This window comes from Trichomycterus rosablanca, chromosome 11 (assembly GCF_030014385.1).
Source record: "Trichomycterus rosablanca isolate fTriRos1 chromosome 11, fTriRos1.hap1, whole genome shotgun sequence".
Taxonomy (NCBI): domain Eukaryota; kingdom Metazoa; phylum Chordata; class Actinopteri; order Siluriformes; family Trichomycteridae; genus Trichomycterus; species Trichomycterus rosablanca.
In genome coordinates this window covers 27,535,300-27,553,667 of record NC_085998.1, presented here as the reverse complement: position 1 = coordinate 27,553,667, position 18,368 = coordinate 27,535,300, and the positions used below count along the sequence as shown (strand labels likewise).

Genomic DNA, 18,368 nt, shown 5'->3' with positions numbered 1-18,368 from the left:
CCTAACCCATGAATCGGATGAAACAAGAATGAAGCATTTGATTTGATGTTGTCTTTGCCTTTCTTGAAGATTTGGAGGGGAAGACAAATAAAGCCTTCAACCCACAGAGGTTCCTTTCATGCCCTTGGTAAAATGTCCTGTTTCTTTCTTTCTGATCCAAGGAAAAGCAGTTCAGCATTTCATTAGAAATACATTTATATGTTAGTAATTTTATACAGTAACACACAACCATGTGTTCACACACACCTAGTTCAGTCTTATACTCATTGCTTGGACCACTTATTGCAAAACCCTAAATGTTTCTAACATAGCTGACCTTGCTCTTCGGTTGGAAGAGACGGTATTTATGTCTTCTCTGGGTTCTGTCCAACAGTGCTGCATAAGCTTTAGTTTGAAAATAAGTGGTATTTTGTTTCACATCTTGAAGGAAGCATGTGTCAGTCCTCAACCTCCCAGAATGCTAGCTTTTATGTGATGGGAAGTCTCAGTGGGTGGCGATGTGCACAAGAAAACAGAAAACTGTATTTAAATACAACGTGGTTAGATTATATTATCATTTCATAACTTGGTGCTTATGCAAACATTGCAACTATAAAACTTTACTTTGACTTTTATTTGATTGCAGACAGGATGAACCTGAGATATTTCATGTTTTGTCTGGTGAACTTCATTTCATTTATTAATAAACATCCATTTCTGCATTTCAGGCCTGCAACACATTCCAAAAAAAGTTGGGACAGTAAAGCATTTACCATTTTGTAATGTTGCCATTCCTTTTCACCACACTTAAAAAAAAACATTTTTTGTTTCAGAAATATCTACACATTCTCTATTGGGGACAGGTCAGGACTGCAGGCAGGCCAGTCCAGTACCCGTACCCTCTTCTTCTGCAGCCATGCCTTTGTAATGTGTGCAGCATGTGGTTTTGCATTGTCTTGTTAAAAAATGTATGGACGTCCCTGGAAAAGATGACGTCTTGAAGGCAGCATATGTTGCTCTAAGATCTTAAAGTACTGCACCCTTGGCCTTTACACACCTCATAACTAGCTCTAAACTGCCCCCGTCCCAACTTTATTTGGATTGTGTTGCAGGCCTGAAATGCAGGAATGGAGATATATTAACAAATGAAATGAAGTTGAGCAGATAAAACATGAAATATATTGGGTTCAAACTGTCTGCAATCAAGTCAAAGTAAATGTAAGGAACACTGCATTTTTATTTTATTTGCATTGTCAATAGTCCCAACTTTTTCTGATTTGAGGTTGTATTTTTTACGGGTTTTTATTTCAAACCAAATCCCGGGACTTTTTAAATGTTATCCACTGGAAACAGTGGATAAAATAGCCACAAAATATGCATTGAGTTTGTAATACTTTTCAAGCAAACTGCCAAATTACGTGAAAGTATTCCAAATCATGTAATGTTTTTAATAATATAATGAATAAACATGTTGACTAGACAGTAAATTTACAATAAAATAATTTCCCCATTGTATAGTAATCTTACCAGTTAAACCTGACTTGCTGTGACCCGGACCAGAATAAAGCAGCTGATAAAGATGAATTGATCCATCTTAACATCTTAAGCTGCATTCACAAAAAGGAACAGTGAAACAGTGTGAGCGGAGGAATTATTAACAGCAATAGATGGCACTTTGAGGATTGAGATTGAGAAAGCTGCAATGGCAGAGATGCAATTAAAAAGTTTTTTTTATTTTTTTATTAGGATTTTAACATTATGTTTTACACTTTGGTTACCATAATGACAGGACAGGTAGTTACAGGTTACACAAGATTCACTGGCTCAGGTTTAATGTCAAACACCATCTATTATTTAGTATCTAGCATATACTATATTTCAGTTATACTATATAGTATCTACAAATACTATATTTAGTATTTAGCAATTTAGTATCTCCAATTTACCTATCTTACACATCTTTAGGCTGTGGGAGAAAACCAGGAAGCTCAACCTGAAATCAAATTGTTACAATTCACAAGCCTGTGCTATCAAAGTATAATATGCAAAGCCACAATATGGTTTAAAGAGCACAAAACTTGGACCCTGAGCAAAAATTAAATAAAAAAAAAGTTAAAATTCAAATGGTGACTAAGTAGGTAGCACTGTCGCCTCACAGCAAGAAGGTCCTGGGTTCGATCCCCAGGTGGGGCGGTCTGGGTCCTTTCTGTGTGAAGTTTGCATGTTCTCCCCGTGTCTGCGTGGGTTTTCTTCAGGAGCTTCTGTTTCCTCCCACTGTCCAAAAACATACATGCAAGTGAGGTGAATTGAAGATACAAAATTGTTACGAGGCTGAAGTTAGTTACTTATTCGCGGCTTCCGATTCGTTTGGTTACTTGTTCGCAGCTTCTTATTTAGCGGCTGAAGTTGGTTCTTTATTCATAAAGGGAGCGTTCGCCATGGATATTTGCTGCACACTTTATATTTTACAGACATAAATCAACTAAATGACATGAACATAATTTTTTTTGGCTGATTCTCATCGTGATATTGTCAATGTAAAAATGTGATTCAAATATAATTAAAATATTTACTTTGTAAAATATTTTTTCAATTCATTCTTTCAGGCTGCATTTCCACTGTAAGGAAAACCTATTTTTATTCAGAAGCATACTGGTGGCATAATTCATGTCGGGCCAGACAAATAACAAATCCATCATACAGAACTGGTCCCTCTTTGTAAGAAAAAGTTGATTTTAGACTGGCCCAAGTTCATTCTATACCTAAAATCTATAGCCAACATGGCACACTCAGCAATGGTGCACATGAAAATTGATTCAAATTAACTGGCAACATGCTACATCTAGTGCAATTTAAGATTGTATTTTAAAGACGTTTAAAAGCTATACTGAAGGCATTATTCATGCATAGACAGACAAACAATAAGTCCGTCCCGATCAGGTTTTTCCCTGTACAAAAATCTTGTTTTACACTGACCTGCCAATTGTGATTCCATTCATCAAAAATGTATTCCTCAAACTCAATTTCCATTGGTATTTTCAAAGCCTATTTCAGCATCTGGTCAGATCTAGCCCTCTTCTCTCAGGAAGGACAACTAATTTCATACCTCCAAATCAGATATCTTGTGCAGAGGAATATTTTTTTTAATTCTCTTTGTAGGTTCAAACAAATGTGAAATATTTAATACATTGTTTATGTATCCTCTTTAATCATCTTGTTTTAGACAGACCGCTGTACCTCAACATGTTCTTACCTAGCATTGAGAAATTGAGTTATGGCTATTCTTTTTGATCGTTTTCTTCCCCTATACAACAATAGAACTAGCAAATGACTACCATTATTTCTTCTAAAGCAGGCTTTACACAGTTCAACTTTCCAGTAATTCTGGTTGCTTGAAAAGTAGTTGCATGAAAGTTTCACTATCCAAGAAACATCTAACCATCTTTACTCTTCACTCAAGTTCACCTCCTAAGTTGAGAGAGCAATATTCAAGAGAATATGACTAGCCAAGATAGTACAAAATGGAACATTATTTATCAAATACAGTATGCAACAAAATGTGCATCTTTATAAACATAGAACAGTCTACACATTACTCTTTCAATGAAAAGGAATGAAGCTTACACATTGCTTTATTTATACAAAATAGTCTAAAATCAACTTTTTCTTACAGAGAGGGACCAGTTCTGTATAATGGATTTGTTATTTGTCTGGCCCGACTTGAATTATGCCACCAGTATGCTTCTGAAATTGCCCCTTTGAATCAATTTTCATGTGCACCATTGCTGAGTGTGCCATGTTGGCTATAGATTTTAGGTATAGAATGAACTTGGGCCAGTCTAAAATCAACTTTTTCTTACAAAGAGGGACCAGTTCTGTATAATGAATTTGTTATTTGTCTGGCCCGACTTGAATTATGCCACCAGTATGCTTCTGAATAAAAATAGGTTTTCCTTACAGTGGAAATTCAGCCTGAAAGAATGAATTAAAAAAATATTTTACAAAGTAAATATTTTAATTATATTTGAATCACATTTTTACATTGACTTCAGCCTCGTAACATACGTCCATGTCCATGACTGTGTTCGACATAACCTTGTGAACTGATGAAATTTGTGTAACGAATAGCTACAGTTTCTATCAAGTGTGTAAAACATGAGGTTAAAGTAATAAACAAACAAACATCACATGATTTACAATTAAAAATCCGTGCCTGAGACAAATAATAATAATTTTTGCCTTATTGTTATTGTTTACAATCAAATATGTATGCATTAATCTCTTAATATTCAAATATGTATGCATTAATCTCTTAATATTCAAACATGTATGCATTAATCTCTTAATATTCAAATATGTATGCATTAATGTTATATTATACGATTAAATGAAATAAAATTATGCCGCCGCCTCCCAAATTCATAGATCTACAAATCATATTTTCCTCAGATTTGCGTGTATATGATTTGTAAATCATATTCAAGGGTAGCGGCTATATGATGACGTAAAATCAGGAAGTCGGGAAGTTTTGTGGCAAAACAAACCTTAAGTGGCAGAATGAGTAGAATATATGATAACAGAGCATTACAGAATAAAGCAGTTCATAATGAAAAGCTGAGTTTTACATGGAATCCATCTCTCTATCAGAGGTAGCATCATTCTGTTCGTTTTTAAGGTTTAAATTCCCGAATAAATGTCCTGCTGTTATAAGTCCTAATGAGAAAAGATGTCGTTGTATTAAACTGCTGCTGAATTCGTGAATAATAATGTGTTTCAGGGGTGATGGAGTGATTGTAGAGGGAACATTTGTTGATGTGTCTCGCCATGCTATTACAGACATCAACAATAAAAAGGTGAGTTATCAGTTACATAATATTCATGTACAGGCCACACTGAAAAAGTATTGCCCCCTCTTGATTTGCACATATTTATCATACAAAATGTAATAAAAGACAGAACAACAAAAGGCCCACCACTGCAGAGATCCGAGTTCAAATCTCAGCTGTGCTATTGACCGGCCGGGCACTTACACAGACACAATTGGCTGTGTCTGTAGCCCAGGAAATAGTCAAGCAGGGTTGCTCATTGCTACTGCAATTAATGCCTCCTCTGGCTGGTCAATGCTGGTCATAATGCACTTTGTAATTATGCATTGTTGTATGTAGTGATTGGTGTAATTTGTGTTGACTTTTATGCATCTATGTTAATTTACTGTTTTGATATATTGTGTTGCTTTTGGTGGGCCTAGCTCTGTGTTCAGTGTAAGTCAGAGTGGGAGCATAATCCTGCTTTACCTGTTCAATAAAAGAGCATAAAAATGATCAGGCTTGTCTGCGTCATCGCCACAATAGAATAAAAAATCTTAATCAATAAGTTAAAAAAAAAAAACTTTTTTAAGCTTCAAGCAGTAATTCTTGACTTTCTCTTTCACCGGTATATACACTATATTGCCAAAAGTATTCACTCACCCATCCAAATCATTGAATTCAGGTGTTCCTATCACTTCCATGGCCACAGGTGTATAAAACCAAGCACCTAGGCATACAGACTGCTTCTACAAACATTTGTGAAAGAATGGGTCGCTCTCAGGAGCTCAGTGAATTCCAGCGTGGTATCGTGATAGGATGCCACCTGTGCAACAAGTCCAGTCGTGAAATTTCCTCACTACTAAATATTCCACAGTCAACTGTCAGTGCTATTATAACAAAGAGGAAGCGATTGGGAACGACAGCAACTCAGCCACAAAGTGGTAGCCACGTAAAATGACAGAGCGGGTCAGCGGATGCTGAGGTGCATAGTGCGCAGAGGTCGCCAACTCTTTGCAGAGTCAATCACTACAGACCTCCAAACTTCATGTGGCCTTCAGATTAGCTCAAGAACAGTGTGTAGAGAGCTTCATGGAATGGGTTTCCATGGCCAAGCAGCTGCATCCAAGTTTTACATCACCAAGCGCAATGCAAAGAATCGGATGCAGTGGTGTAAAGCACGCCGTCACTGGACTCTAGAGCAGTGGAGACGTGTACTCTGGAGTGACGAATCACGCTTCCCTGTCTGGCAATCCGATGGACGAGTCTGGGTGTGGAGGTTGCTAGGAGAACGGTACTTGTCTGACTGCATTGTGCCAAGTGTAAAGTTTGGTGGTGGTGTTGGGGTTGGGGATGGTCGGGTTATGGTGTGGGGTTGTTTTTCAGGAGTTGGGCTCGGCCCCTTAGTTCCAGTGAAAGGAACTCTTAATGCTTCAGCATTACAAGAGATTTTGGACAATTTCATGCTCCCAACTTTGTGGGAACAGTTCCAACTTTGTGGGAACAGTTTGGGGATGGCCCCTTCCTGTTCCAACATGACTGCGCACCAGTGTACAAAACAAGGTCCATAAAGACATGGATGAGCGAGTTTGGTGAGGAAGAACTTGACTGGCCTCCTGACCTCAACCCGATAGAACACCTTTGGCCTGAATTAGAATGGAGACTGTGAGCCAGGCCTTCTCATCCAACATCAGTGTCTGACCTCACAAATGCGCTTCTGGAAGAATGGTCAAAAATTCCCATAAACACACTCCTAAACCTTGTGGAAAGCCTTCCCAGAGGAGTTGAAGCTGTTGTAAGTGCAAAGAGTGGGCCGACATCATATTAAACCCTATGGATTAAGAATGGGACGTCACTCAAGTTCATATGTGTGTGAAGGCAGACGAGTGAATACATTTCTCAAGAGTGTATGTGTATACACATGGGCTTGGTGTAAAAAGATGTATGACTGCACTGGAAAGAACCTGATACCTGGTACAAGTACAGTGGAGTGTCTGTTACATTGTGGGAATAATTTTACTCCAGAGGCACTGGGAACCTCTTTGGCTTTACATAGCATTAAGTAACATTGTTTTATTTATAAAATACCTGAACCGTTTTAATCAAAATCTGCCTGCCTCTGAAACTAAACTAAAAATGGGTCATTATTACATCTTTCAGTAGGACAGTGATCCGAATCATATGTCCAGATCAACACAAAAATGGTTAAGTAAACATAAAATCAAGGTCTGCAATGGCCATCTCAGTCCCCAGGTCTAAACCCTGTCGAAAAGCTGAGAGACAAGTGAGAGGACGCTGGATAATTTGGAGTGATTTTTATAAAGGACTGAATTCCCTGCTCTGTATTCACTGACATTTTAAGATGTTACAGATGTTAAAACAAGATGTTTTTTTCTTCTAATGACAGGTTGGATTTTTTTATTGTGAAGGGGAATTGTGAAGGGGACTGTATTTAATCACAGTTTTAAATGAATCCATGTAAAATATAAATTATGAGAGCCAGACTTCACCTAAGGCAAATACAGATATGATTGGATGTGTTTTGGATGCTTCCCCAACCTAGTGTTATTGTCCATAAAGGGCTATTCATTACTCTTTATGGACAGTAAATTACCATTACCATGCGTAACCTAAATTATCACTTTCTATTGCCTTACACTGCAACCCCATTCCTTGCAACTCCAAGTTTTATATCACACACGTGGAAAACATTTGCTCTGTTTATTTGCAAAGATTTTAATCAATCCAAATGGTTTAATTTTGATCGCTGATTCTGAATGACTTGTTTAAATGCTTTATAAACTCAGCAATCTGAAAAAGATCTCTTGTTTAATATAGCTGTAATTTAAACGTATTCCATGTTAGCAAGGTACAGTGTTTAGTATTACATAATCCAAATGTTATTAACATAACCAAGACAATAATAATCTTGTTTATATATGTGTTCACCTTTCAAAACAAACTATAAATGGAAAATGGAGTTGCTGTACTAAACTAGCACAGACAGGATTATTGCTTACAGATGTTTTATTGGGCATAATGTAATTTGAACTGATGTGGATTGTACAGCATTTGTTTGTTAGACTAGCCATGGTTACTATATTTTGACGTTTGCTTTTTTTTTCTTGCACTACAATGGCCAGCCTGGAGGGGGTGGCTGTAAGTCAGAGAATATTTATTTAAGCACAAGAGCTTGTTAAATTAAATGTCACTGAATTATGAAAGCTTTATTTTTATTGGACACCCAATTACATTGCATTACATTAACAAAAGTGTGTGTACAAGGCAAGACTGAAAACCAATATTGAATGCACATGTCTATCAATCCCTCAGACAGCACTGCATTAAAAACCAATATGCTTCTGTTATGAATATAACCACTTGGCTTTGTTGCTAAATCTACAAATTCAACCCAAGACTCTACAATGCAAATCCATAATCTCTCGACTTCTGTGGTCTCAAACTCATCTGAGATGGACTGACGCAAAGTGTTATATCACGCATAGTAAGTTATATCACGCAAAGTATGCTGTAGTCTGACGAATCCACCTTTTTTTTGCACATATTGCAATGAGGTAGATAAGCATTTTGCAAACATCTGCTGCCATGTAGACTACATCTGTTTAAAGAGGTCCTGCTTGTTTTAGCTGGACAATGCCACTTGACCGGCCTGCCTGCAGTCCAGACTTGTCTTCTATTGTGCATTGACACATAATATATGACAGGATCTCCAGACTACTGAGCAGCTAAAGTGTTATATCATGAATATATCAGAATGGGAAAAAAATACTTCTACACAGCTACAACAACTTGTGTCCTTAGTTTTCATACATGGGGTGTGTTCGAAAAGCTAGTGTGCTGTCTACATAGGCAGCATTTTACGTCATCCTGTGCACGCTCCTGAGAAGGAGGCTGTTCGAAATCCTAGATGCCTTAAAATCCACACTTCTGAGGCATCTTATTATTTCAATGTTATTTTGGCTCAAGAACGAGTGAGCGTCTGACGCTGCCTTAGTGATCAAGACAATCCCAGCATTCATGGCTGACGGGGCGGAGAAACGAATGGAGTTATTTTCAAACGTAAATAAAATATTACTGATTTTTAACTTGTATAAACTTGTACCGAGTGTTTTTATTTGCAAGTTCGGGCTTGTCAGGAAATTTAACTATTATCGGTACATGAAGGAGATGCTATATTGACATGTTAGCGTGCTGTGCTACGTCAATCCATTGTTTTTAATGGCAAGATGCTAAATGCTAAACGCGAAACCCGATGGAATCGCTGTCTAAGTAGCGCGTTCGAATAACCTGCCTTATAAGTCATTGACTAATTAGAATCTTCTCTACTGAGGCAGCTGCCTATGTAGACAGTAAGACAGCAAGGCAGCTTACTAGGTTTTCGAACACACCCAATAAGTAGGGTTGTTAACAAGTGAATGTACACTTTGGACTTCAGCTGTAGTATACTGTAGAGTTGGAACAAAGCCATTGATGGAGACTTTCCTACATGTTAATATGACTAAGATAATGTGTTTCATGTTATATGTCATTATTATTTACATGATAGCCAGCTATAATTTTTTAATACAGAACCCAGTTATTTACTTTGTCCTGATGCTTAGTTTAAATTTACAAAGTCACCAGAATATTTAGTAAGGTGCTGTTTTCAGTTAATTGTACTCATGACAAGCATTAATTATTTTATTTTATAGGAACGTTATAATGTTTTGTACATCAAACCGAGTCGAATCCACTGCAGAAAATATGACAGCAAAGGCAATGAGATCGAACCAAACTTCAGCGAAACCAGGAAGGTCAACACCGGTTATCTAATGTCGTCCTACAGTAAGTGCTTATATTGCAGATGTTGTTTATGGGGAGTTTACAGTGTCTGTTAGAGCTGGTGCCAGTTTTCTAATCACTCTGTTGATTAAGTCTGTGAATTATTATATCCTGGTTGAGAGTCACAGATACTATAATAATTGGTGCCACAATCTTAATACTTCATACATTTTTGACTGACAATGCACATATGGGAAAAATTACTGTATTTGAAATATTTAATCTTAAACAATGAAATATAAAAGTTAGTGGGCCAAACACTTACTTAAAAACACAAAATATACTCCTAGTCCCCAAAAGGTGGTCTATATTTATTACTGTGGCCTTGTTTTTGTTGGTTTAGTTTTTCCAGTCCTTGACAATATGCTTTTCTTTACTGTTTCTACTATTGTTACATTGTGCAATTCTTTAGTGGATTTTCTCTAAGCTATCAGAGAGAAATTATTTGATTCGACATAAATAGATTTTACTCAGACAGACAGAATGTTTATTCCTTTCTGTTATATTTAAAATTCCAGCCTACTTTTTTTTAAATGAAGTTGAATTAGAACCAGATGTTTCTACAGAATCTGTGATGGCTGCATTTTGTTTATGCTAGAAGAACTTTGGTTTGTTGTCCAGACTATTGAAGGTTTAAGGAATCAAGCACTGACATATAAAAGGTTAGCATGTTTAGAAACATGCAAGCTTATGTGGTGAAAGCATATACACCGATTAGGCACAACATTATGACCACCTTTCTAATTTTGTGTTGGTCCCCCTTTTGCTGCCAAAACAGCCCTGCAACTGTAATGCACTGTGTATTCTGACACATTTCTATCAGAACCAGTATTAACTTCTTCAGCAATTTGAGCTACAGTAGCTCGTCTGTTGAATCGGACCACACAGGCCAGCCTTCGCTCCCCACATGCATCAATGAGCCTTGGCCGCCCATGACCCTGTCGCCGGTTTACCACTGTTCCTTCCTTGGACCACTTTTGATAGATACTGACCACTGCAGACCGGAAACACCCCTCAAGAGCTGCAGTTTTGGAGATGCTCTTACCCAGTCTAGCCATCACAATTTGGGCCTTGTCAAACTCGCTCAAATCCTTACACTTGTATCCCACCCACTAACAGGTGCCGTGATGAAGAGATAATCAGTGTTATTCACTTCACCTGTCAGTGGTCATAATGTTATGTGGTAGATGTAATTGTGTCTTGTACTGAGATTTAAGAACAGGTATGAATCTAATGTTCACTTTTGACTATGGTTTCAGTTATTGTAATAGAAAGACAGCAACATATAATTGACCTACCTTTAGTTACTTACCTTTATTGTTCTATATTCTTGTTTTTTTATTTATTTATGTTTTACAGTGAGTGTCTTTCTGAGTTCACATTTTATTATAGTGATAAATGTGAGTCAAGTGTAACTAAGTACTTTATTTAACACAGTCCATTTGATTAAAGGTTGCTCGTTGCGTGCCAGTTTAGTCCTGCCTGTGCCCTTACTGGTTGCTACTGAAACACAAGGTGAAGCCCTACATCTGCAGAAAATGTAATATTAACCCAAGTGTAGGTTACTTGACCAAGGTAGGACAATGCTGTGGCTAAAGCCACTAAATAAAAAGGGGATAAACAACAAATACAAATAAATCAGGTGGCCAAAATAACAAAAACAAACAAAACATCGGCAGCCCGCAACAGAAAAAGTGGATAGAAATAGGATAGAACTAAAAACAGGTTGTCACAATGAGACTGCTGCTCCATCTGTCTATGACGACCAAGTTTCTAAGGAGAAAAGATGAGGAACCCACATCATTAACTGGCACAGCCACTACGTAGGGACTGCTCTTGTAAAGCCTTGCCCATCCAGGGCAGTTCCAAACATGATACTTCACAAAGAATGCCAGCAGAAAACCATACTGGTTCGTAACTGGTATTACAGTTTCACAGAAAAAAAAACAAGTTTGCCAGACAGAGAAGCTGGCAAGTCTGAAAGGGAGAAACCTTGATATATATAAACACTCCCATCTGGATTGTATTAACACTCAATGAGGTGCAGTTGACTGTCAGTTAAAAGGAACTCACTTGTGCCATTGTGCCCCTTTTGTTGACCTGAAATAACCACACAAAAGGATACGACTCCAATGTGCTGAACTCCTTCAGCACCTAAGCCACATTACACTTTATGTAACAATGGTTATCAATATAGTCAAATTATTTAGACACACTTAAAACCTAGGGATGTGCACTGACCAGGGATAATTGTATTGTGATGGTGTGGGTTTGCTCTTTTGCTTTTATAAGAACACCAATTGCTTGTTTTTTGTCGTTGTGTTAATTCTGTGCATGTATGATTTGTGTAAATCTAAATTATTCAACTTATTCTCCAGGCCACCCAAGGAGGATGGGGGTCCCTGCTGAGTCTGGTTCCTCTCAAGGTTTTTTCCTGTAATTTTAAGGGAGTTTTTCCTTGCCACTGTCGCCCTTGGCTTACTAAACAGGGGTTTTTGGTCTGTCTCTCCTGGATTCTGTAAAGTTGCTTTGAGACAATGAAAAATTGAAGGACAATGAAAAATTGAAGGACAATGTCCTGTCATACAGTGATATGAAGATGCAAAAGACAAAATTAAGATTCTGTATTGCCCTAGTGAAATTAGATACACCGATTAGGCATAACATTATGACCACCTTCCTAACACTGTCAAAGTAACATCCACATGGATGTCAGGACCCAAGGTTTCCCAGCAGAACATTGCCCAAAGCATCACATTACCTCTGCAGGCTTGCCTTCTTCCCATAGTGCATCCTGGAGCCATGTGTTTTCCAGGTAAGCGACGCACACGCACCCAGCCATCCACGTTGTGTAAAAGAAAACGTGATCCATCAGACCAGGCCACCTTCTTCCATTGCTCCGTGGTCCAGTCCTGATGCTCACGTGTCCATTGTTGGCGCTTTCAGCAGTGGACAGGGGTCAGCATGGGCACCCTGACTGGTCTGTGGCTATGCAGCCCCATACGCAACAAACTGTGATGCACTGTGTATTCTGACACCTTTCTATCAGAACCAGCATTAACTTCTTCAGCAATTTGAGCTACAGTAGCTCGTCTGTTGGATCGGACCACACGGGCCAGCCTTCGCTCACAAGTGCATCAATGAGCCTTGGCCGCCCATGACCCTGTCGCCGGTTTACCATTGTTCCTTCTTTGGACCACTTTTGATAGCATCACAATTTGGCCCTTGTCAAGCCCATTTTTCCTGCTTCTAACACATTAACTTTGAGGATAAAATGTTCATTTGCTGCCAATATATTTGCTGCTAATATATCCCACCCACTAACAGGTGCCATGATGAAGAGATAATCAGTGTTATTCACTTCACCTGTCAGTGGTCATAATGTTATGCCTAGTTGATGTATATTGTGGCAGGAACTTAAATAGGCAACTTTTACTTAAATAGCATTTAATGGGGCCAATCTGAAGTAAATTCTGCAAAATTTCTCCTCAACAATGTGAAAGACTAAATTAAAGCGTTTGTTCGTAGTTATTGCTGCTAAGGGAGACAACCAGTTATTTATACATAAATAAATCTTACATTTTAAAATAGACATAATCAAAATATACTTTTTCTACTCAGAAATGGAGGCCAAGGGTGAGTCTGATCTTCTAAGTGAGGAGCAACTGAAGTGCATAGTAAACAAAAAGGACCTTCTGGAAATAACCCAGAAGCATTGTCCCAACCAGACCTTCGCATTCTGGATCCTGGAGACTGAGATGGAGAAGACGGAGCTAGAGACGGGTCAGGATATCAGGCTGAAAACCAAAGGAGATGGTCCCTTTATATGTTAGTCACCTTGGCATTTTTACATAGACATTGACGATACAAGTTGAAATTGATATATTGTTAAGCATCACCTATTTTTTATGTTTGAAGTTTCCTTTGCCAAGTTGGATGCTGGCACAGTGACAAAGTGCAATTTTGCTGGAGATGAGACTGCTGGGAAATCATGGACAGACAAGATAATGGCCAATAAAGGAGATACCCAGAGTAAAGTCCCTACAGCTGCACAGGGTGAAGTGGCTGAGGATGATGAGTGGGTAAGATGGTGATTTCCTTAACTCTGTAGTTCATTTTACCTTACATTGCAGCTTTTAACTAATTATTATTAACAATTTATTAAAGATAAAGATTTATTTAAAACCACTATTACTCATGTGAAAAAGTAATTCAAAGTAAATCAAATAATTGGTTGCACCACCTTTGTTACTCTTGTGGAGAACTTTTGGGCCAGTCTTCTTTGCTCCACCCGGACCTCTCTATCTAAGAATCGAACCCAGGAGCCTCTTGCTGTGAGGTGACAGTGCTACCCACCAAGCCACTGTGCTGCCCTCTCAATGGGATTAAAGTCAGGCCACTTAAAAACCTTAATTGTATTTTTTTTAAACCATTCAAAGGTGGATTTGCTTGTGCACTTTGGATCACTGAGTGCAGAACTCATGTTTCCATCAATTATGACTAGTCATCCAGGTCCTGCAGAAGCAAAGCGGCCCATGCCATCACACTACCGCCACCATGTTTGACTATTGGTATGATGTTCTTATGCAGGAATGCACTGTTTGCTTTACACCAGATGTAATGGGACCCATGTCTTCCAAACATCATCAGTCCACAGATTGTCATCCTGAAAGTCTAGGGGGTCATCTAGATGTTTCCTGGCAAATTAGAGATGAGTCTTGGTGGGGTTTTTGGTCAGCCTTGCAACTAATGCCATTTTTTCCCAGTGTGTTTTTTATTGTGGAGTCGTGCAAATTGACCTTAACATAGGCAACTAAGGCCTGCAGTTCTTTCAATGATCGTCCGGATTCTTTTTTATTCAATTGTCAATTGTGAATTATTTTAACTGAATGGTTTAGTAACTAAGGGGGCAATTACTCAATTATGATCATGAATAATTATGAAATCGTCATTAAAGTAAAGCATTTTGTGTTTCCTTGGGTTGTCTAATATTAAAAAGGTATATACAAGGTATAGGTATGATCAGAAATATGTAAGTGTGACACAAAAATAGAAGAAACTGGAAATTGGCAAATTCTTTTTTCGCATGACTGTATCGTTGTCCTACAGGAAGATCCAGCCACAGCCCAGTTAAAGCATCCTAGCTGAGGCAGTCAGGTTTTGATTTTTAATTGGTCACCAGCATTTATTAATGGTTTTTGGCTTTGACCTTTATGCACAGATTTCTATAGATATTTTCTGAATCACTGAATAATGTTATGAACTGTAGATGGAAAACATCTAGTGTTTTCACAGTGTTTTGAACAACAATGTTTCTAAAGTGTTCAAATCTTCCCTTACTTGTTTTTTGCCTAGTGGTGAACTTTGATCCATGTATACATGTAAAGTTTTTAGGTAATCCTACTTGTATTTCCAATAATTATAGTATCACCTGTTTACTTATAGACAATTACAAAACAGGTGTTTTGATCATTCCACAAATTTACATTGTTTTACAATGTTCCTGTATAATCTTCTTGGAATGTTTCGTAAGAATCAAATTAAGAGTGATACTATAGTCACAAAATGTAATAAAGGTAAATAGGTTTTCATTAAATATACATACAACCATTTACGAAGTACAGTGTATCACAAAAGTGAGTACACCCCTCACATTTCTGCAAATATTTTATTATATCTTTTCATGGGACAACACTATAGAAATAAAACTTGGATATAACTTAGAGTAGTCAGTGTACAACTTGTATAGCAGTGTAGATTTACTGTCTTCTGAAAATAACTCAACACACAGCCATTAATGTCTAAATGGCTGGCAACATAAGTGAGTACACCCCACAGTGAACATGTCCAAATTGTGCCCAAAGTGTCAATATTTTGTGTGACCACCATTATTATCCAGCACTGCCTTAACCCTCCTGGGCATGGAATTCACCAGAGCTGCACAGGTTGCTACTGGAATCCTCTTCCACTCCTCCATGATGACATCACGGAGCTGGTGGATGTTAGACACCTTGAACTCCTCCACCTTCCACTTGAGGATGCGCCACAGGTGCTCAATTGGGTTTAGTCCATCACCTTTACCTTCAGCTTCCTCAGCAAGGCAGTTGTCATCTTGGAGGTTGTGTTTGGGGTCGTTATCCTGTTGGAAAACTGCCATGAGGCCCAGTTTTCGAAGGGAGGGGATCATGCTCTGTTTCAGAATGTCACAGTACATGTTGGAATTCATGTTTCCCTCAATGAACCGCAGCTCCCCAGTGCCAGCAACACTCATGCAGCCCAAGACCATGATGCTACCACCACCATGCTTGACTGTAGGTAAGATACAGTTGTCTTGGTACTTCTCACCAGGGCGCCGCCACACATGCTGGACACCATCTGAGCCAAACAAGTTTATCTTGGTCTCGTCAGACCACAGGGCATTCCAGTAATCCATGTTCTTGGACTGCTTGTCTTCAGCAAACTGTTTGCGGGCTTTCTTGTGCGTCAGCTTCCTTCTGGGATGACGACCATGCAGACCGAGTTGATGCAGTGTGCGGCGTATGGTCTGAGCACTGACAGGCTGACCTCCCACCTCTTTAACCTCTGCAGCAATGCTGGCAGCACTCATGTGTCTATTTTTTAAAGCCAACCTCTGGATATGACGCCGTGGACTCAACTTCTTTGGTCGACCCTGGCGAAGCCTGTTCCGAGTGGAACCTGTCCTGGAAAACCGCTGTATGACCTTGGTCACCATGCTGTAGCTCAGTTTCAGGGTGTTAGCAATCTTCTTATAGCCCAGGCCATCTTTGTGGAGAGCAACAATTCTATTTCTCACATCCTCAGAGAGTTCCTTTGCCATGAGGTGCCATGTTGAATATCCAGTGGCCAGTATGAGAGAATTGTACCCAAAACACCAAATTTAACAGCCCTGCTCCCCATTTACACCTGGGACCTTGACACATGACACCAGGGAGGGACAACGACACATTTGGGCACAATTTGGACATGTTCACTGTGGGGTGTACTCACTTATGTTGCCAGCTATTTAGACATTAATGGCTGTGTGTTGAGTTATTTTCAGAAGACAGTAAATCTACACTGCTATACAAGCTGTACACTGACTACTCTAAGTTATATCCAAGTTTCATGTCTATAGTGTTGTCCCATGAAAAGATATAATGAAATATTTGCAGAAATGTGAGGGGTGTACTCACTTTTGTGATACACTGTATGGCTTTTGTATTTGTATTTTATCTACTGTTCCAACTTTTTGGAAACTGGACTGGAAACCTGACGAATGGGCAAAATTCTTCAGTTTCCAAATAATTAAAAAGTGTAATTTATAGTAAAGGTGATGTAACACAGTGCTAAACATGCCTCTGTCCCAGCTTTTTTAAATGAATTGCAGACATCAAACTCTACATTGGTTTAAATTTAAAAAATACATTTAAGTTAGTCAGTTAAACATTTGAAATTATTCCTTTGATTTATCAGTTAGTTAAATTTTTATATTTTGGTCTTCTTAAAGCTGAATGCATTTATTTGGTATACATTTTTGAATGAATTTAAATGATAAATGTAAAACTTCTTTCACATTTCTGATCTGATATTATGTCTGTGTCATTATTGCAGGATGAATGATCAGTACACAGGAAACATAAGAGCTGAAGATCATGGACTTTTTAACCACAGCGTATGTAGCCGAACATCATATACAGTAACTGCTTTTCATATAAATTCATCTGACTTTTTGATATGTACACTACTAATAAATGCTTATAATAATTTTTTTACTGAGAGTTTGTGTGCTGTTTTATCTTTTAATTAATTTTATGCCACATTTTAGTTTACATATTCTCTAAAGCAGTGATCCCCAACCACCTGATAAATGATCAGATATCGCTAGAAAAGCATTTTTTACTGCTTTCATTTTGTAAAAAATATTTAGGGTGTTATTGTCTCGTATTAGCTTTAGGTGGGAGCAGCGTCTCGTTGCAGCGAAAAAAGCTCATTTTCAGTCATTTGTGACTAGTATGGTTAATGATATCTTATATGAATCCGGTCCGTGGTTCAAAAAAGGTTGGGGATCGCTGCTCCAGCATGTTCTAAAATAGCACTAGCAGGGGCGGATCTAGAAAAATATTTATGGGGTGGCGAGAGGGGGGCAGGAATTTTTGAGGGGTGGCAACATATGGCAGACGTATTTATACTGAATTTAATCACAGTTATAACAGTTTGATGAGAAATAGTATGTACACACTACAAAAGGGCACGGGCTGCCATTTACAAACTCATACAGACAAACTTAATCTCATGCAATCAATGTCTTGCATTTAAGGTTTCATGTGAAACAGTTCATATTAGGAATAAGTGACCATACAATGTAATCTCATTAATAGGAGATAAAAGCATGGTAACACTACTGTAGGTGGGGCATTATCATTATCAAAGGAAAGGCATTAAGGTAAGACACAGGTGATGAGTGGCAGATGTATGAGAGGGAAAGCAAACAGTTTTTGACTGTGTCAGAGTGGCAGCGTTGCAAATTGGCCATAACTTTTCTTTTAATTTGTTGCTGCCAACTGGGGTGGCAGCAGGGGTGGCAAGGCTTTCTTTTAGGGTGCATTTGCCACCCTATGCCACCCCGGTAGATCCGCCCATGAGCACTAGTGACTATAGAGCTCCGTCTAAAAATTAGATTTGTGTTGCTTTCTTTCTGAATCAATAACACTTGCATTGATGTAGGTTTGAAAATGACAATAC

The 18,368-nt window shown here is 38.4% G+C and overlaps 1 protein-coding gene across 1 annotated transcript; it reads left to right on the top strand.

Moving 5' to 3' along the window:
• The first annotated feature begins 4,487 nt into the window (after nucleotides 1-4,487).
• arpin (actin related protein 2/3 complex inhibitor) lies at nucleotides 4,488-17,404 on the top strand. Its single transcript, XM_063004604.1, has 6 exons — nucleotides 4,488-4,628; nucleotides 4,757-4,832; nucleotides 9,497-9,629; nucleotides 13,248-13,454; nucleotides 13,545-13,708; nucleotides 17,238-17,404. Exons 1-6 carry the CDS (start codon nucleotides 4,537-4,539, stop codon nucleotides 17,244-17,246), a joined length of 681 nt encoding a protein of 226 aa, XP_062860674.1. The 5' UTR covers nucleotides 4,488-4,536; the 3' UTR covers nucleotides 17,247-17,404.
• Nucleotides 17,405-18,368: the final 964 nt, after the last annotated feature.